Consider the following 21,613-nt stretch of genomic DNA (forward strand, 5'->3'; position numbering starts at 1 on the left):
AGTAGTTTTTAGAACTATGTACAAGGAGTTAGATGTACAACATCCATTAACATCTTGTTTCCTGCTAAATAAACTGAAAAATTAATTATTTCTACTTAATTTTAAAGGATCCTTAACCCTGTCATCCTTTTGCAGGAGCAGTGTTGCAGGCATGATTATTTTGAGGTGTAAATGAAGACTTTTGTGGACAGTTTATTGTGCCCATTATATACCACAGCAAATTGTAGGTGTGAGCCTGGGCTTTAAAATTCAGGCCTTTGATGTCAAGGACAATTGAGAGTTATTTAGAGGTATTTCTTAGCCAAAGAAAAACAGAATACTTGAGAAAGGAAAACAGGGAGAAATGTGAGGGCAGGATGATAGATATTAGTAGATGACCAAAAGTGGAAAGAGAAGAACAGAAAAAAGGGGTAGAAAGGAAACAAAATACTAAGTTATCAAATGCAAAACAATCAAACTGTCATATGAAAATTTATTGAGATACAATAATATAGCCCTATTAGATTTTGTCCACACTGTATTTGCAGGATGCAGTCATTCATTTCCTTGGAGTTCCGAGTTGTCTATCATATTATCTAAATAACTAAATTTTACTGGAATAACTTAGTTAAAAACATGGGGTGAAGAGACATGCAGAACTACATATAAATTGGGACTTTCAATCTCTCAAACCTTGAGATTCCTGCTTTCAAAGTAGATTGAGGCAAAACCTAGCCAAAATGAAGGTGGTCTTTAACTCTTTGTGCTCCTCTTGAAAGTTGGAGAGCCACAGGAGAACTGTACCATTGGAGAACTGTCTTCAAAATATTTTTCCATCTGTTGGTCCTTTTCTTTTGATGCTTCTTATTTCCTCCTTCCCTATTCTTCTCTCTGTCCACAAATGCATGTTTTTTTCTTCATAGTAGGATTGAAGTGTTGTAACTGTGGTGGTCAGGTTTTTTCCACACCTAAGGAAGGGCATTTTGGGCCCAAAAGCTTGTCTAACATCTCTTTCAAGTATACAGCTGGTCCAATAAAAGATATTGCCAAAACATTTTTGCTTCTTGAATTTTCTTCTTAGTTTATGTACTCCTGATCATTTATTTTAAATGTAAGAGCACAGGTCAATACATTGACCAAGATTCTACAGTTTCTATTTGTCTTTCTCACACTACTATTTTGTGAGTAATTAAATTCATTGATGTGTGAAATTTGCAGAGTATTATCTATCCTTAAACACAATTTTTTTCCAGACCTCAACCAAAACTGAAAACAGAGTTTCAGAAGGGTCACCGTCAGAAGTTTGAGTTTAGAGACCAACAAATTATAGCCATAGCATTACCAGATCTTGTTTTGGGGGTCAATGATAGTGACATACATGCTGGGACTAAAGTTGTGTTGGTGGAAAAGAAACCTGATGATACCAATCAGCGCTGGATATGGAGAGAATATGACAGGTAAAACCATTACATTTCCTGATATATCATTATTTTAAAAACTAAATGTTATGAAGAGACACCTTTCTTTAAGATTCCTTAAGATACAGTTCCAGCTCTATGGACTGTTATTTAGTTGTTCAAGGCACTCTTTAATGGGCTTAATCAGCAAGAACTAGGTTTTGCATGTCTTAATGCTTCTATTTCTTCATTGGTCTTCTTAATCTTACTAATCATCAATTTTGTAAAGAATCTCACAAGTAAATATCTGGTGTAGAAAATAAAAGCCTAATTGCTTAAATGACCCATATCAAGGGAACATTCCTTCCTCTGACAGAATCTCACTCTCCCCCAATGATTTCTCCTTAACCTGTCCACAGGGGATAGATGGAAAGCTTTGTAAGGTCTTTTCTTCCTCACAATCTTATCAACCCAAGGAGAAATGAATGATCTCAGCATCAAAATATAGGTCCTCTGTGGTGGTAATGTTGCACTGCTAGAGAGTTAGACTAGTGCAGATGTCCTTCAAAAACAGAAAGGGAAAACATCAGCATGCATGTGTCATTTGCCTTTAATCACAGTGACATCCTGAACATGCTTAAAACACCAATAGCTTTAAAGGTTGCTGTGCAGTATACTACTCATCTTTTCTCTTCTGCTTCTTTCCCCTGAGAGAGAGAATCCACTGCAGCAGCATGACAGAAGTTACATTAACAAATCAGTGGACCCATGAAGAGAGAAACTGTACCTGTCCATAGCTAACAGTGTCAAATCAAAGCAGAAGTGCCGAGTGCAGAGAAAAATGTCAGTCTCCATTTGCACCATCCCCTTTTTATCCCATAATTCAAGCATCCACGCTTAGATAAAGCATATAGCTCTGGATTCCAGGAACACAGGACTCTCTCCTTTTTCTAATCTTTCTATTGCATCCTATGAATTAAAAGGATTGACTGGATTTGGGGGAATATAGGCAACCATTTCTTAGCAAAGGCTAAAGCTAATGAAAACTTACCTGGTTTTCTATTTGGACCTGAACAGAGAAGGTTTGGGCTGGACTCACAACTTTCCAGTCCCCTCTTTTCAGCTTCCTACTAAAAGGACCTATGTCCCCAGTTTTGGTTATCTTCCTGCTAGGCCACACGTCCTTTTTCCTCCTCCTTTTAACTTTTCCTATATTTAGAGATAACAAATTTAATCATTTGGCCCTTCCCAGTTTTCCTGCTGTCCCAGCGACCATCTCTAGGGCAGTGCTTTCCAAACGTTTCCTCAGCATGACCCCATTTATGACCCCGTTTCCTCAGCATGGCTCCTCACTCACAACCCACAGCCCTCTTGCCCTGTCAGTGCCCCTCACTCCCAACCTGCAGTCTCAGACTCCCCTAGATGCGCCTAGCTGTCACATGCATGTACATCTGCACATGGTGCCCCCTGCCTCTGATTACACTCCCCTTCTTCCCCAGCTCCTTGCAGGCTGGAACTCTGTCAGCCTTCAAGGGGAAACCCATGTGACTGGAGCTGATATAGACATCCCTGAGCTAGCTTTGAACTAGCTGGTTTGGTACTAATAACAGTGGAGCCAAATACAACAGCACAGGATTCAGCACAGACAACTCTCTTCTAGGAACCTGAACTCAGGTGTTTAATCCATGCTGAGCTTGGTCTGTGATGCCTGCATTACTATCAATACTAAGTTCGCTCATTTAAAGCCAGCTCAGTAGGAAAACCTGAGCTGCAACTATGTTTTAACTTCAGTATAAATATATCCTGGATTTAGCATGGGTTCTTCCCCTCTTGGTTTGCAGATATAGAACCAGCAAAATATTGTGTATGGAGCTACTGCTGTTACAGAAGGGGCCTGGAAGTTGCTGGAAGTCTCAAAGCTGCTTTTCACATAAAAATGCAGGCCTCTGAATGCTAATAATATAGAGATTTCTTCTGCAGCTTTGTTCAGACTGCCAAGTGGAAGTCCAGTTAGGGACAAGAATTTATTTTTGTTTTAGACAAGTTTTTCTCATATTAATGGGAGGAACATCACATGTTCCCCATATAGATGATGTTACCATGCTTTGTGGGTTCTACTCCAGTTTGTCTGTGGGCACATCTACATGAGATGCTACTGCGCAGTAGCTTGTTGCTGCCACACAGTAGCATTGCTGGGCACTAACCGTGATGCGACACTACTGTGCAATAGTAATGAGATACTGTGCAGTAGCATCAGAAAAAACTGTGCGGTGACAGTACTGCACAGTAATGCTGTGCAGTCGCAACTGTGCAGTCCACTGCTCATGTAAAAGCCTGTGAGAAGTTATCTCAGACTGAACTATGTGCTAGCAAGAAATACCTGAGGAGGCCAGAGAAGATAAGGAATGAGTAGGAACCGCCTGAGGGTGTCAGGGGGGATGTAAAATATCACTGGGATATTACTAGTCAAACAAGCCATTTTGTGTGTAAGGAGTATGGAGGGATGCACATGCATAACTTTTGGTATCTAGGGCATTTTGAAGGATGAGAGGGGAAAAGAATGGTTCTCTGGGAGTGGGGGAAGAAGCAAGGCAGACGGTACTTAAAAAAGAAGAGCCCGTTATAATACCAGGGCCTTTGTGAATATGGATTTTGTAGGAGAAGCTTACTAAGTTTGTAAGTGGTTCATGCAAAGTATTCTGAGTTTAGAGTGAATTTGAAACTCTAAATGAATGTAGTAGGGAAATGGATCCCAGTATACTGAGCTCACCAAGTTTCTTTCAGCATTTAGGTTTGTACTAATAATTCTTCTGTTGAGACTTCTTTATAGAAGTAAACACTACCGGGCATGTCTACATGTGACACTAAGTTGCTGTAGCAATGCACTACAGCAATGTAGTGTCTGTGGACACAAACCATGGCTCTGCAGCTACATCGCCACAGCAACGTGCTCCCTCATTATAGTGTATTGCTGTGGTGATATAGGGGCTAAAAATAACCGTATGCTGCCAGCATGGCACAGTATGGGCTGTTACTGCACCATCATTTAGTACTTTCCAAAAGGAAGTAGTAAATAATGCCACAGTAACAACGGCGCCTTAGGGAAACATATAGATGCGCCCACCGTGTCATTGTTCAGACCCTCCAACTGTAACATCCATTTAGGAAAAAGGCATAAATTCATTAGACTGCCATAAATATATTTGCAATTTAACATTGAAGTCACTATCACTTTTTGTACTTTAGGACATTTCATTTGATGTGTGATCCAACTCTAGCCCTGGCAGTGTCAATGCCCAGCACTCAGCCTACATATTCAAAAAGTGCAGTGGAAATGAAAGGGTGTGCTGTTGTTCTTCAGGTAAGAGATTTATGAATAATAGACTACAAAGAAACTTCTGTGCTGTGCATCCAGATCTGACCCAAAGTCCCATATTCCCTTTGAGTTCTGTGTAATCAGGATCAGGTTTAATTTGACATGTTCTTTGAGTGGAGCTGAGTATGTTACAGACAGCACCTGAAGTAGAAGGGAAGCTTCCATAGGAGAGATTTAAATAACTGTAAGTATGTGATAAAAGGTCAGTAAGAGCACACTAAAGGGGTAACACCTTGCTGGACCTGATCCTGGCCATGGGGGATGACCTGGTGAGGGAACTGCAGGTCCTTGACCACCTGGGCAATAGCGATATCACCTGCTGGATTTCACTATCCAACGCAGGGCGTCAAGGGCTTACACCAAGGCTAAAGCCCTTGACTTCAGAAGGGCCAACTTCAATGAGCTTAGGAGACTAGTGGGGGAGGCACTGAGGGCCCAGAAGGTAGAGGAGGTGGGAGTCCACGAGGGATGGTCATACCTTAAGGGGACAATCCTCCAGGCCCAAAGGGTAACAGTCCCTGAGAGAAGCAAAGGGGTTAAGAGTGCTCAGAAACCCACTTGACACGGCAAAGGCATTCAGTTGGCTCAGCAAGGGCATTCAGCAATGCCTGAGGACTAAAAGCGGGGCATACAACCAGTGGAAGGGAAGAGCTATCACCAAGGAGGAGTACTCCTCCTCAGCCCGTGAATCTAAGAGGGCTATTAGAAAGGCCAAGGCAGAGATGGAGCTCAGGCTAGGATTAAAGACATCAAAGAGTCCTTTTTCAAATACATTGGGAGCAAGAAGAGGGCACCCGGCAATGTAGGGCCCCTGGAAGAAGCAAACGGTAATCTTGTGGCTATGCCAGACAAGAAAGCTGATATTTTTAACAGTTTTTTTGCCTCTGTTTTCTTGAACAGGGACCGGGATATCCCACCTACCAGAGGTAGGGACAATCTTGGGGATAGCTCTATCAAGCCTTCAGTCAGTGCAAATGTAGTTAGGGATCTTCTGGAAGGGCTAGACATTTTTAAATCTGCAGGTCCAGATGCCCTCCACCCAAGGGTGTTGAGGGAGCTGACAGAGGTCATCGCAAAGCCCTTGGCCTGGCTATATGAGCATTTGTGGTCATCTGGCCAGGTACTGGGGGCCTGGAAACTGGCTAATGTGGTCCCAATTTTCAAGAAAGGGAGGAAGGAGGACCCAAGTATCTATAGGCCTGTAAGCCTCACCTTGGTGCTCGGGAAGATCTTGGAGAGAATCATCAAGGAGCACATCTGTGCAGGGCCTGCAGAGGAGATCATGCTCAGGGGCAATCAGCATGGCTCGGAAGGAAGCTGAGGAGGTCTTCTAGTCCAACCCCTTGCTGAAAGAAGGACCATCTCCAATTGGATCGTGCCAACCATGACCTTGTCCATCCAGGTGTTAGAAACCTTCAAGGATGGAAATTCCACAGCCTCTCTCCATTTCAGCTCTCAATAGGAGTTCCCTTTCTTTTATTTCTTGTATGTAAACTAGGTTGCCAGAACTAGCTGCAAATTGCCCAAATTGGACGAGGGGGTGGAAAGCACGTTGTCCAAGTTTGCTGATGACACTAAGATGTGGGGCAAGGTGGACACACTTGAAGGGAGAGAGGGGCTGCAACTAGATTTAGACAGACTACAAAAGTGGGCAGACGAGAATAGGATGGGGTTCAACGTAGAGAAATGCAGGGTGCTGCACCTTGGGAGAAGGAATCCACAGCATACATACAGGCTGGGGAGTTCCCTTCTTGAAAGCACAGAGGCGGAAAGGGATCTTGGAGTCATTATTGACTCCAAGATGAACATGAGCCACCAATGCCAGACCGCAACCAGCAAGGCCAGCCATACCTTGTCATGCATCTCAAGCCAGTCCAGAGAGGTGCTACTCCCCCTCTATGCGACTTCGGTCAGGCAGCAGTTGGAGTACTGCATCCAGTATAGGGTGCCACACTTCAAAAGGGATGTGGCCAGCCTGGAGAGGGTTCAGAGGAGGGCCACCCGCTTGGTGAGAGGGCAGCGGGACAGGACCTATGAGGAAAGACTGAGGGACCTGAACCTGTTCAGCCTTGGCAAGAGGAGGCTGAGGGGGGATCTGGTGGCTGCCTATAAACTCATCAGGGGAGATCAACAGCAAATAGGTGGAGCCCTTTTCTCCCCAGCACCACCTGGGGTGGCAAGGAACAATGGTAATAAGCTGATGGAGAATAGGTTTAGGTTAGAGATCAGAAGGCAATATTTTACAGTTAGGGTGGCCAAAATCTGGAACCAACTTCCCAGGGAAGTGGTCTTCCCCCCTATCTTGGGCAAATTCAAGAGGAGGTTGGATGATCACCTGTCTGAGGTCTTGTGAACCCAGCATTCATTCCTGCCTGTGACAGGGGGGCAGGCTAGGTGATCTGTTCAGGTCCCTCCTGACCCTAGCTACTATGATACTATGAAACATGCTAAAATTTGGAAATGCTAAAGTAAGGTTTCATATGTAGTAGTTCTAAAACAATATGTAAAGTTTGCATTTTGAAATATTAAATATATTGGGATCAGACCCTAAATCTTTAATTCAGTTGATAAATATGAACTGCAGATTCATGCTCTAATACAGGTGTGGGCAATTATTTCAGCTGGAGGGCTGCTTAAAGAGTTTTGGTGAGCTGTTGAAGGCCACAAGGCTAGCTCTGTCCCTTGACAGGTGCCCTGCTCCCTGGTCGCCATCTGGAGACTGGAAGTGCTGCCTCTCTACCCTTGACTTTTGCCACTGGAAGTCCCTCCCCTTGCCTCTAGACATACTCCTTTTGGGAAGGGGGGTTGCCATCTGAACCAGAAAAAAACCAAATTATATACTAAAAGTCAAACATCTACTATAACATTTTAATTTTATTGCAAAAAATATTTTGTTATGATTTGTTTATGTAGTGTATATATAGAGGTGACTCATAATAGGTCAAAAATAAAGTCTTGCTCTTGTATATTGTTTGTGGGGTGCGGTTGAGGGTGTGTGTATGGTGGGGTGTGAGTGGCTGTGTGTGTGGGTGGATGTATATGTGGGGGGGCTCTTGGGGCAGGGTTTGAGTGTGTGGCATTTGTGGGGTGTGAGGGAGGGTGTGGGGGTGTGGGGACCCTCTATACATTCCCCACTATGGCACACAGCCCCTGCTGCTGGTGGCAGAAGCAGAAGTGCCCTTGGGGCACTCATGGTGCTGCTGCCCTTCAGCTCGCTGCTCCGGCCAGCACTGCACGTGGCAGCAAGGAGTGCAGCCCAGCTGGCACGCCTGTATCGCACAGTGCTCCACAAGGCACACATGCAGCTCTCAGCACTCATGCACCTCTGGAGGAAGCCCTGTGCAATGGAGCTGGCTGCCACAACACCAAATTACCAAACCTTCACCTAACTTGGAGGTCTTCAAGAGGAGGCTTGATAGACACCTGGCTGGGGTCATCTGACCTTGGTCCTCTTTCCTGCCAGGAAATGATCCTTTGTGGTCCCTTCTGACTACAATCTGAATCTATGAAACACAAGCAGGGGACTTCTAATGGAATCACGGCAGCTGCATGTAGTAGGGTGTAACAAAACCCCCATTTTTTTCCTTTTTTTAATTCATTTTAAAATACATTCCCTCCCCTTCCCCAACCATTTCTGACTTTTTTTTTTTTCTTTCCCTCTCTATTCCCTATAGATAAGTATAAGTAAGCTAAGATGTAGGATAAGCTTTAACATTTTATTTTAGGTAGTAAGTTTTATTTTTCTCTCCCCTCTTTACAAATAAGTGCCCTGCTATTTTGATATCTGTTTTATAACTGATAATTGTTATATTTGTATTGATTTTTTTTTTTTTTTTTTTAGGCCTATATATGTAAGTTAAAGTCATGTCAAATTTCCATCTTGTAATGTCAAGCCTCCATCTTATCCCCATGCCTGGTTGTGTAACCCATGAATCAAACCTACCCCTCCTATGTAACTTGGTTCCTGAACGAATGGGGATGAATGAGGGTACTTGAGAGACAATGGCAGTAGGTCTAAAAATAGCTCCCTCTGAATGACCAAACCATCAACACCAATACCTGGACCAACAACCCAGCCATTGGAACTACTCCAATGAACCTCAGCATTCAAGAAACAAAAGATGAGGCAACCCACCATTGTGCCAAGGCTGCACATGCACAGTAAGAACATCTGGAACCCTCTGGGACAGGACTGACACTGCCTGGACAGGCCCTCCCCATGGGAGATCAGAGGTAGTCTGCCCCATAAAAACGGGTAGTGAAGACTGGCTCCTTGGGCTGCCCTCTCCATCTGGACCAGCACCATGCCACACCACCTATCCACCCAGAGGCCCTGCCATTGACTCCCCTCTGGACAATACCTACTGGACAAAGACCCCTTTCCAGCCTGGGTAGGTAGCTATCACCACCCCCACCTTCAACCAAGCACTTGGACTCTCTTTCTCTTCCCTACCTGGACTCCAGCCCTTCTCCTGAGTCTTTCTCCTGCTGCCATTGTAAGCGCTGGTGTGCGTGCATGTGTGAACCAATAACTTCATGGGGCTGTGTGGCGTGTTGTCTGTTTAATTAACCTGTTATTTGGACCCCTGAGTTGGGTTTTGCTTTACTATGGTTCAGCCCTGCTCCAATCTCTGCTCCTCTAACTTCTGTTTCATTTCTCCCTCTCCTTCTGGCTCACTGCCACCTCCAGCACCTGTCCTGAGCTCCTCTCTGCCTCCAAACCCTCCGTTTCTTTGCCACTGTCTTATCCCCACTGCCTTTCCCCTGAGCAACCAGGTTTCTGCCTCAGTTTCTTTCCTGGCTGTCTTCTCCTTGCCACCACTTATCTGCCTCCTCCAATATCTCAGCTGTCTGCCTCAGTTTCCAGCCTCAAGCTCCCAGGTTTCTGTCTCTCTCTCTTTCCTGGCTGTCTCCTCCTTGCCACCAGGCTTCTTTTTTTTTTTTCTTTCCCTTCCCATGCACCAGTGATCTCAAGTAACCCTAGGGCCACTTGATCTTAAGTAAACCCAAGCCTCAGTTCCTCAGTCAGCTTCTCTCTAGCCCACTGGTTTTAATCCCAGTTCTGGCAACTTTCACTCCCTACACTTCAACTCTTTCTCTCACCTTAACCTTCCCCCAAGTATCCCATGTAGCTAAACATAGCTGACTAGGAATATATCATTGTGTGCATGATATATGAATTAGTGATCTGTGTATGTATACTGAGTGTTCAGGTATTGACAATTGATTTTTGTCTAATTTTTAGTGTGTATGTGCTTGAATTGGTGATAGGTATGCATGTGCCTAGGCTCGTTTGGATGTGTATGTGCCTGAGCTGGTAGTGTTTGTGTGTGTGTGTGTGTGTATGCACCTAATTGATTTGTGTGTTTGTATATGTGCAACTGTGTCGCACCTTCCTGTCTAACAGTGCAATATTGAGATCCTGGGTGTTGGCCTGACCCCCCAGGGCAACAAGGGAAAGCAGCCGACTCCGTCATGCAGGGCTTCCCCCAGTGGTGTGCGAGTGCTGGGACCTGCATGTGTGCCGTGCAGAACCCTGTGCAATAGAAGCAGGCCGGCTGAGCTGTGCTTCTTGCTACCATGCGCAGCGTAGGCCAATGCTGTGTGCCCTGGCAGCAGCACCACAAGTGCCCCAAGGGCCCCTGCCTGCTGCTGCCACTGGGCACAGGTCCTGCACTCCCACTAGCCCCAGCTCCATGCTCTTTGCCCCTGCTGCAGCTCCCTTTGCCACCACTGCTTCTGTCTGGAGTGAGTGCTGCAGCAGGAAGATGAGGAAGAGCTGATGGAAGCCTGGGAAGCTGAGCAGGTCCCTCAGTGGCTTCAGCAGTGGCAGCAGCAGCCCTACCCAGAAGCTGCATGCTGGCTGGGCTGGGCCTTTCCACACACCAGGGTGGGAGTGAGGCGCGTGGGCTGGATGGGGTACAATTAATTGGTAGATGCAGGCAGGCCAGATGGAGTTGCCTGGTGGGCCAGATTCAGCCTGTGGGCCATACTTTTCCCACCCTTGCTCTAATATTAAAATGTTCTACTTATCTTTACCAGTGCTCTTCTGATAACTAGTAATTTAATATAACATATTCAGTGCAGTTTTCCCAATTTAATTTTATTAGAAACTTTGTATTTCAAGTGCTCTGTACACAATTCCATTTTTTTCATGACTGTTTTTCTCTCATTTTTGCAGCAATACAAACTGTTGCCTACTCACATGAGTAATGCTTCTTGATGCGAGCAGTCCTATTTACCTCAAAGGAACTAATTCATATGTGCAAGGATTTACAAATCCATACTTTATTTGTGATTTTAAATATTTTAAAGCAAATGATGCAACACTGTTCCTGTGATTGTCCCTGCTTAGCACACTAAGTTTTCTCTGTGTTGCAGTGGTTCTCAGGGATGCTGCCATTCTTTCATTCCTTAAATCAAATGGGAAGAGTCACTCATGTTCCCTTTTGCCATTGTCCATTAGCAGAAACATCATGAATCATGATAAACCTTTTATGGGTGTCCTTGCAATGTCTTGGCATTAGGACCATGTGAATTTGTTTTACTTAATTCTAAATGCTTTTCATCATCCTGTATATAGACGACCATTTCCAATGAAACAACATTTTGAATTGCAACAGAGAGCTGGAGGAGCAAAAAACAAATATGAAGATGGTGAAAAAGGCAGCAGAGAAAGGGATTCAGAAATAAATCTAGAATATATGCCACCATGTATTAAGCAGCCACTTACATTAGCTCTGCTTTTTGAATTTTTAATATTCCTAAGACCCAGACCAAGAAATTCTAGGAAATTCTTTCTTTTAATGTAAGAACTTGAAAACAGTTGCTTGCATTCTGAAGTGACCTATATATGGTGTAAATTTAACTTCCTTACACTTAGACTTTCTTGCATGGCATTAGTTTCCCTTCAATCTACTTAAACCTATGAAGTGTAAATGACTAATTGTACATATTAGAATTCCAAAAGAAAGTACAAGAAGGAAACAGTGGCCTGCTTTAGCTTGAATCTTCTTACATCTTCCTGTGAGGTCCTGGCCTCAATGTCCTCTTCAGTTCTAGTTCCTTAATACATGTTGCACCAGTTTGGCTTCACTTACCCTTGGACCACTAGGCCAGATTTAGTTGAGTGTGTATCTAAAAGAGACAAAAGGAGTGTGTCTCTAAAGGAGAACCTGTTTTCTTGTGAGAAACATGTGGATGAGCTGCAGAAAGAAGTACAAACTAATCCAGTTTGATTCCCTGAGGACTTGCTTAGATTCACCTCTGAATTTGCATCAGGATGTTTAAATTACATGGGAAAAGATTCATGAACTCCAGTGTTTTTTTATGAACCCAAAACAATAGTGTGAGAGTTTTGCAAACTCTTAAATTCCATATGGTTGCTATTCATATTTCATATGACAAGCTGCCAGGCAAGATGAAGTTGTTGTTCAAATGGCTTATTTTCCCTTGAGGTTTCTATGTTATTTTGAAATGTGAACTAAATCATTTTATATGCTGGAAGTGATTCTTAGTATTTCATTTAATTTATTTTACTGTATAGTACTTAAAGAATGCCTGCTAGAGCAGCAGAAACAGTCTCCTCTACTGTAATATAAAATATTGTGTCTTTAAAAATATCCCCTTGGGATAGCGCTATCGACCAAGGAGCAGATTGGGAAAAATATCTATGTGATATATTTAAAAAATATCGATAGGACTATAACTAATGATACACAACATAATTATACAGGGAACAGCCAGGGGGGAATTAATTAAAACTGACTCTGTGGATGAATATTTCCTTTTCCTTCAAGTATTGTCAGTGCAGATGCCCATTTGCAGCTAAGAATTGCATGAAATCTCAGGACACAATATAAAGCTCTGACCATGTAAGAAAGAAACACAAGGACTTCTTCATTTAGGCAAGGTTACTTCCTTTAGATAATTCCAGCTGCAAGTTGGAATTCCCTCTCAATTCTCTTAGCTGGTTGATGTGGGTTTTTTCCCCCTTTTTCTCATTTCTCCTTGCTCAGCAATTATCTTCTGTGGGAAATACAGATAGTCTTAATTTGGGAGGAGCAGGAATGGGCAAAAGGAAGCAGTACATCTAAAGGTTTTCCAGAACTTCTTTTCCTAGAACCCTACCTTAGCTATTTAATTTATATGGTCCCTATTGTCATAGCGTTAGCGTGCCTCAGGATTTTATCTTTTTTATATTATATCCTTATAACACTCCTTTGAGGTAGGGCAATGTTAATACATGCACTTTACAGAAGTACTGAGATATGGAGAGATTAAGGCCCAGATCATAGATTTCTTGATGCTAAGGAATCTCTGGCATGGTTTCTGCTTATTCCAAACTAACACATCCATATTGCAGGGTGGGGTGGAGATTGTTTTCCACCTGTGAAGAGGCATAGTTCCCCTATTCATTCTGTTGGTGGCCTCTTGCATTTCTGAAGGTACACTATTTTGATATGCAGAAAAGTAATTTTCTCCATTCTTTTCAATGGGCAACATTGTCTCCAAGGATAGATCCTGTTTCACCTTAAGGTTATAAAGCTCTCTATTCTGTCAATAGGGAGCCTTTGCTTATGGGAAGATGCTTCCATCTAGGCATGATTCTTGATTCTGAAGACATGAAAGCAATGTGTGGTAGGAAGATTCAGCACCTAAGTAGGGAAACATTTACTTGAACAAGTATCTACCTAACATATAGCAGCATTGACTTCAGCATAAAACAGTGGTGCTCCACTTCTGGTCTGCAGGGTGAATTAGGCCTGGAGAGATACATCATCTGGACCATGGGGCTCCCCACAGGTCCAGAAATTTGGCAAGGGTGAACAGTGGCAGTGTTTATTTGTCATGGCTTCCATAGCCACAGCAATAAATTATGCCACCACTTCCCCATAGCCAAATTTTGAAGCCATGGCAATTAATGGTGCCTTTGCTTCCCCGTCACCAAATTTCTGGACCCTTGGGAAGACTGGGTAACATGGCCATGCATGCCAGATTGGGCCACAGCTAGATCTGGTATGCAGGATCAAGCCCATACATGGTTGCTCCACAGGCAGATTGGGCACATAGGACCAGGCCAATGCATGGAGTTGCTCTACAGCTGGATCCAGCACGTGGATCCAGGCCAGCACTCCATATTGCATGTGCAGACTGAACCTGTGTGCTACACCATGCTGGATTAGGCCCCTAGACAGACCCCCCCCACCCCCCCATCATGGGATCTGACTTGCAGACCAGCCCTGTGCCATTCATCCAGCCAGCAGATGAAACCATGGGTGTAAAGTAAACGCTCATCTTCAAATAGACTAGTTTTCCTAGACATTGGAAACCTGAGTTACTCCTTCTGTCTCAGAGGGTTTGAACCCACATTTCCTATATCTCAAATGAGCCCTAACTATGGGCTAAACTCTACAGAGAGCACCCTCTATGCCCTTCTGTTGAAGCTGACCTACTAGGCCTCTAAGAAGGAAAGATTCACAGGGAATCAGTAAGATGGTATTGTCCAGGGAGGGAGTACTGCGTTCTGGCCCCTATTGCTTATGAATTTTATCCAGTGCCATTTAATGCAAAATATGTCATTAATATTGATATATATCTAAAATAATGCTATTGAAAGAAATGGCATGATTCTGGATTGCAGTTTTTAACAGAGGGCAGAATCTGGCCCAATGGAGTTACATCAGTGCAAGTAAAAAGAGACTTTCCAACTGGTCTACCCATAGTACTCTCCATCTAGAGTGGTGGAAAGTGGTTTAGCCAGTGGTTTGGTGCTTTGAGCCTTATCTTTGATATGAGAAGTTTAAATTCCCTCAGGGTGCAGTGGTCATACAACCAAGGTCTCCTATATCCCAATCAGTTACCTTAACCCTAGGCAAAAAGTGGGTACCATGGTTTTTGTCAACTACAGATTCAAGGGACTTTCATAAATGAATTTTTTTCCATGCAAAACTGGATGATAACTGATTGTAACTGGAGTTAGATACTTATGTAGCTGTCTTGGATCACTTCTCAGGAAGTGAAGCAGGCCACACTTAGATACATAAAGAATTTAGGAATCTTAGCAGAATTCATCCTGTTGCATAGGATGAGCTAAAATAAAGTTAAGTGACTTACAGCCTAAAAATGGAAAAGTGCCTTTGAGATCTAAGTGAAGTAAGATCTCACCTACTCAAGGTCTCAGGAAATCTGTGATAGAGGAAAGAATTAAATGAGTCCCCCAGATCATAAACTAGTATTCTAAGGGCATTTTTACATGATGCAGTGCTGGGCGCTTTAATTAGCAAGCCACACTACTTAAAAGCACCTGTGTATCACATATATCAGCACCCCCATGCTTCCCCATGCTGGAAAAATGTTGACGGCACACTTTGAACTAAAGCTCATCAGAAGTGTTTTATTTCAAAGCACCCCACCACCATTTTTTCAGCACAGGGACACCCTGGGACATTGATACATGTGATGTGGAAGGCTGCCAGAGCATGTCAATTTCTGTGCTTCAGCAGACTTGATTAATCAAGTCTGCGCTGGATTTCCAGTGTGTCGGAGCAGGCTCTCTGCACATATGTAGGAGCCCTAAGGCTAGGGACAGAAGTTACACATAAACTAGTTTAAATGATCAGAAACTGATTTAAACTTGTAACAGAACAGAAGCTCCATACACATGCACTCCTTTCAAAATGGCCCACACTGGTTGAAAATAAACCTGGTTGGATGTAGTATCCAACTTAACTGCTTTAGGTCAAACTGATTTATGGAACTTCTGTGCCAGATCCCTTCCTGGTTCAAGTTAACCCACAGTCCCCCAGCATCCCAGGATGCTTTGCAGTCCTAAGCTATGCTGTCTACTCCAGTGGAGCAGGGACTGCTCATCCCTCTGTTCCTTAGTCTGCTTCCTGCCTGCATCTGTCAGCCCATAGGGAAGGCGGGGGGGAGGGGGGCGGGAAGGGCAGGGGAACAGAAACTCAGACCCCTCTATCCAGAGTTAACAAAGTGTGTGGTGGGGGTAAGCCCCTGTGAAAAGAGCTTTTTGACCCTTGGCAGCCCTCCCCCCTCCCCCTTCCCAGCTGCTGATTGCTTCAGCTGCTGTCACAGGAGGGAGGGAGAAGAAGTCTTCCCTGCTGGGTGGCAGCTTGTGCAACCCAGCATGGGTGCACTGGGGAGACTCTGCCTTGGGGAGCTTCCCCTCACCTCAGCCCAGTGTCAGCCCCAGGGAGCTGAGGGGAATTCTTCCCTTCCTGAACCCCAGGGATGCTTGCTTTAGCTGTTGTGAGTTTCAGGGATAGCCCAAGGTAGCCTTAAGGAGTGGAGGGACATTCTCTTGCTCCTCTGCAGCCAGTTTTGCCTGAGTTGCTGTGAGTCTGAGGCAAAACATTTTTCAGGGGAGTGGAAGAATTTCCCTCTGCTCCCTGAGGCTGCCTCAGGCTGTCCCTGAGACTTACAGGTGCTAAGGCAAGCAGTGGTGGGGTTTGGGAGGGGAAGAATTCCCTTCAGCTTCCTGGGAAACCCTGGGCTGGGGTTGGGGGAAGGTGGGGGCTTCCCAGTGCCCCCATGCCAGGCTGCATGAGTAGGCACTCGGCAAGGAGGACTTCTTCTCCTTCCCTCCTGGGACAGCTGCCAAAGCAAGCAGCAGTTGGGAAGGGGGGAGGTGGGGGGTGGAAATTCCCTTCAGCTCTCCAGGGCTGCCTGGGCTGGGGACCCCAGGCTGGGGGAAACCTCCTGAAGGGGAGGCTCCTTCAATGTAGGCCAGTACCTGGACAGGGACCTCCTTAACCCCCTGTTGGGGAACAGCAGTGTGGGTTGGGAGCACACTGGAACAGCAGGGGGTTGGGAGCATGTACTGGGGTGCCAATTGGGGACAGTTGGCTGGGCTGGAAATGGCCAGCAGGCTGGGAGATGTGCTCTAGCACCCCCAGCATACCGGCCTGGGTCAGTGCAGGCCTTTCCTAATTGGCATTCAGTTGGTTATCAGCAGGGATCCGGGTTTTCCATTTCTCATGGAAAAACAGAGAAAACCACGGATTTCCTGGTTTTATCAGAGAAAAATGCAGATTTTCTCTTTTAGCAGAGAAACTCATGAATTTCCCCCTTTTGCAAAGAGCTCTGCAGGCTGGCTAAGTTCCAGCCTGCAAGAGCTATTTGCAAATAGGGTGGGAAAGCCCCAACCCTGCCTGGAAAGGCAGAGAGAGGGGGAGGCAGAGGGGGAAGACAGAGCCTGCAGCTTTTAGTCAGTTGCAAGGCCTAGATCAGGCTCACTTTCCTCCTGGAGCCTGTGAACTACTAAGGGGGACTTTCAGGAGGCTGGGGGTTGCGACGCTGGGGTGGAAGCTGTCTGGGGGCTGAGGAGTAGAGAGGTGTTGGGGAAATACACAGAGTGCCTGGCTGGCGCCTCCATGCGCGGCTTCTATTAAGGGCTGCTAGACCCACTTAGGTTTCATGTGCCCCCGGCCAGGCACTCCAGCCATGAGCGGGGAAGTGTGGAGCCAGCCAGGCACTCAGTGTTGTTCACTCTAAGGAGGCAAGGGGGACCCATACTCCCAGATCTGTATGGGGGGGGGGGCAGGCTGTCGGCTTGAGCTCCCTCCCTGCGTCCCTCCCGCGGGGCTGCTGTAGCCTTGCAGGCAAGACCTGGTATGGCTGGGAACAGCAGAGTCATGCTGGGATCTTCTTGCCCCCCCCACCGCCATGCCTCCTGCCCCTGCTGCTGCTCTGAGTGGTGGAGCCCCACGTGCAGGAGGTGCATCACTGGGGCAGTGCAGAGGGAGCAGCCACTAGGAGATCCCTCTGTCTCCAGCCACACTGGGTCATGGGGAGGGGAGCAGGGCAGCAGATCCCTGCCACCCTGCTCCCCTCCCCATGACCCAGTGCAGCTGGGGACAGAGGAGGTGTGTGGGGCTCTCCTAGCAGATGCTCACTCCGCACTGCCTCAGTGATACACCTCCTGCACTGAGCAAAGCGGTGTGGGGCTCCACCACTGATAGCAGTGGCAGGCGCAGAAGGCGTGGCGGGGGGGCAAGGAGATCCCGGCACGGCCCCACTGTTCCCAGCCATGCCGGGTCTTGCCTGCTAGGCTACAGCGGCCGCACAGGAGGGAAGCAGGGAGGGAGCTCAAACCCACAGCCTGCCTCCCATACTGATCTGGAGGCACAGGTCCCCCTTGCTCCCCAGGAGTGCACGCAGCTGCCGGGAGCCAGCCCTGCCCCTGCCCAAGTCAGCAGCAGACAGCAGCAGCAGGGGGAGCTGGCTGCAGGCTCCTGCTGCAGCTGCCTTCTTTTGGGGGCAGGGAGCTGTGGACCTGGGTCCCCTGTCCCATAGCTCTGACAGCTGGGGTCCCCTTCCAGCAAGGCGAGGGGGCAGGGGCTGTGTGTGGGGGGCAAGGGGCGTAAGCAGGGCTGGGGGGCTGTTGTGGGGGCAAAGAGGGGCACCATCAGTGCCAGAGGGGCCTGCGGGGGGCCTTTAATTTGAATCACGGATTTTGGGGGTTTTATCAGAGAATTTGCATTTTTTTTGTCATGGAAAACCAGGATAGGTCAACCTACACAGCTTAGAGGAAGCTGCCTAGATTGAATTGATTATACCTCAGGCTTTTTGACTGTCTGTACTTAGCCTAACTGCTTGACCATTTTCTGTCTCTTTGCCTTACAATCCCATTGGGTTAATTAATTCTTTTACTATTATGCAGTCATGAAACAGGGCCAATTTTTAATTTTAATCTTTCTTCTTGGAACAATATGTAGATAGCAAGGTCTCCTACACAAGTTATTCATTTTTTCACTGAGGAGATATAGTCCAGTGGCTACAGGGAGCTGGCATTGGCCGCTCCTGGGACTGCTGCAGCAGGAGCTGGGGTGAGTGGGGACAGGCAGAGCCCTGGGGAGTTCGGGGCACGGTGCAGCCCAGTGGCTGCTTGCAGCTGGTACCAGCAGCTCCTGGGGCCACTGGAGCCGAGGCTTGGGTGAGTGGGTCCATGGCCCTTTCCCCTCCCGGCACAGACTTACCTGTTTGGGCAGGCGGGGACATCTATGCTGATCGCATAAGAGTGAATTGACCTCGCATATAATGAATTATGGGTCTAAATATGCTTATTGCATACGAGCGAATTCACATATAAAGAACCTGCATAAATCAAGGGGAACCTGTATTCCAGATTCTGGTCACCCTTACTGGAAAAAACTTCTTTCTTGCATCCAACCTGAAACCATTCTCTAACAGTTTATGGCCATTGCTCCTTGTCCTCCCCTGGGGTGCCCTAGTGAACAGTTTTATCTCCCAGCTCCCTATATTCACCCCATACATACTTATAGATGACCACCAAGTGCCCCTTCAGTCTTCTCTTCTCCAGACTGAAGAGTCCCAGATCCCTTAGTGTTTCCTCATAAGGTTTGTCCTCCAGGTCCTTAACATGTATACTACTATTAAAATACAGCCACCTCCATGGTGAAAGATTATAGTTATATACAACACACCATAGAACAGTGAATGGAGGGAATTTTTTTTCCAGAGATACTGTAGCATATATGTAAACTTACTTAAAGTGCTGTGGGATAGTTAACAGTCACCCAAAGAACACACACAACCTAAGATTTTGAAGTCTCATCTGTAAAACAGGGTTCTTTCTTAAACAACACAAGATATTCCTGCCAAGTACTGAACATCCTGACAGTAAAACATAGCAAAAGAATTTATCTTTTATGTTCTGACAGAAATATAAAGAACACAGCAATGGAGCTGCCAATCAGAAGTGGCATTATACAGGAAATACCGGAGTATTTAGTGCCTTTTACAGAACAGTGCTAGACCAGGAAATCACAGCAGCAAATCATGCTTCTGTTTGCACATTCTCTGTTATTAATAAAGAGAAAATAGACCAGCCTGTAAGTAATATATTTTTTCAGTCATGTAAGTATATATAAGGAAGTTTAACTCTCAATGAATGCAACTTGCTGTACAGAGTACGTAGGTGTATGCATGTGCGTGTGCATGTATGTGCGTGTATGTCAAACATTTCTCTTTATCTTACTGAAAAATAGCACTTTGCAAAGCAATGTATTGGATAGTTTTATCTGTAGAAAGCTGTGTTGTTTCAAGTCTGACATCATAAGAAAATGAGAAAATCTGACATCAAATACCTTTTTAATCAGGAGACTTGTAGTAAGTAAAATACATTACCAGTCTTTTTCCTACAATGGAACTATTCCACCACTGCTTTTTCCAACATCAAATCCATGTCATGGTATGAGAAGTTGGAAGCATTGAACATACAAAGGCATTTGTGTCCTTGTCCCGTTTCTAATGAACAATTGTTATTTAGGTATCAAAACTGGCATCATCAAAAAAGTTTGCTGAGGTTAGTATGGATACATATTAAGGAAATCCTGAATAAAACATTCAGCTGTGCAACAGTTTGGTTATTTTTAAAGCCTTGAAATTATTGTTTCCACTTATTTTTAGGGCTACTGTTTTCTTTCACCCAGTAAAAAGCAGAAAGTGATGATATGTTTGGCTTGTGCAAGGACTATAAGAGGAAAGAAAGAACTGAAAAACTTACCCCCAGGTAGCATGTTCTTCTGTGCCTCTGGAGAAACAAGTTGTTCCTCTTTGGGGCCTTTTAAGTATGTTAAAGTGACAAAGGTTAGTATTTTTTATTTTGTTTTATTAGCTGTACAGTAGACCCAAGTTTATAACATAAAATGAAAATTTACATAGACTGTTGTAATTTGTATTTGGACAAACTTCAAACCTGCATATAGATTCAGTTTCATTGTTTGCTAATGAGCAGATATGGGAGGATCTGGAGATCCTGCTGGAAATTGGGGGCAGAGGGGCAGGGATGATCAGCATACCCTCCTCCTCTTTATCATGGATCTGAAGCATCCCCTATGTTATGGGGCATCATTTTGTCTTCAGAAATTTTGCATATACAGTATAGTAAATATTATTGGTAGTAGATCATTAGTAGGAGGTCTTTATGCAGTAAGTGGAGATATCTTTGAAAACTGATTCATCTTTATCTAAACACATATATGCACATGTATATTCACTGATCTTTAAAATAAACGTTTTGGCTCTGCTACAAAAATTTGTAATAGCTGTCTCTTGTCAAATTTGACAAATAATGGCTAAGTCAAAGCTACCAAAAATACCTGGAAATTCAATATGATCGTCAAAGGTATATGCACAGTAGATATTAACATGTCCCATATTTCAGCAAGTTATATAGTTGACTGAATTCATTTTAAATCAAATTCCTGGGCTTCATTAAAAAGAAATTTATTTCTATATTGATTTAATAGAAGCAATAGCATGATTGAATCTGATCTCTTTTTATATATATATATCCAAAAGACTGATTTATCCACCTTGGAAGCTGAAATCACCCTGAGTCATTTAAAAGAAGTTCTAGCATCTCTGCACACTGAAGTCTCTGTACAAACTATCTCAGAAAAGATCTCTGCAGTTATGAACCAGAAAGCAGTAAAAATAATTGCATACAGAAATGGAGCTGGCTACCGAAATGGGCAGTTAATCATTGCTACTACATTTCCTATGGTAAGTAGCACTCATCCCCAGAGATAAGCATAATGGCTGTAGTACTGGAAAGGACAAACACCACGTCAGTGACTTAGATGAACCCCAATCAGAATCTCAAACCTAAAATTTTTAACATGATGAATTTCTGGGGTTTCAAATATATATAGGTCTCATCCCTACCACATGTTTTCCCAATCATATTCAAAACCTAGAGGAGCCATAGTGGACATGACCCATGACGTTAAACCAACAGTGCTCAACCTTCCAGTCTGCAGACTGGATCCCATGGGAAAGATCTGTCTGCAAACGGCAACCAGTGTGGAGTCAGCAT

General features: G+C 44.9%; 1 protein-coding gene across 1 annotated transcript in view; it reads left to right on the forward strand.

The window, feature by feature from the left end:
- The window catches only part of LOC102384942 (doublecortin domain-containing protein 5), a 96,521-nt gene that overhangs the window by 36,184 nt on the left and 38,724 nt on the right, over positions 1-21,613 (forward strand). The window contains 5 exon segments of the mRNA XM_025203352.1: positions 1,233-1,436; positions 4,623-4,737; positions 19,455-19,625; positions 20,203-20,382; positions 21,097-21,300. Of these exon segments, the coding sequence (XP_025059137.1) occupies positions 1,233-1,436; positions 4,623-4,737; positions 19,455-19,625; positions 20,203-20,382; positions 21,097-21,300 (874 nt within the window).

The sequence above is a fragment of the Alligator sinensis genome, unplaced genomic scaffold (assembly GCF_000455745.1).
Source record: "Alligator sinensis unplaced genomic scaffold, ASM45574v1 scaffold165_1, whole genome shotgun sequence".
In the NCBI taxonomy this organism is placed as follows: domain Eukaryota; kingdom Metazoa; phylum Chordata; order Crocodylia; family Alligatoridae; genus Alligator; species Alligator sinensis.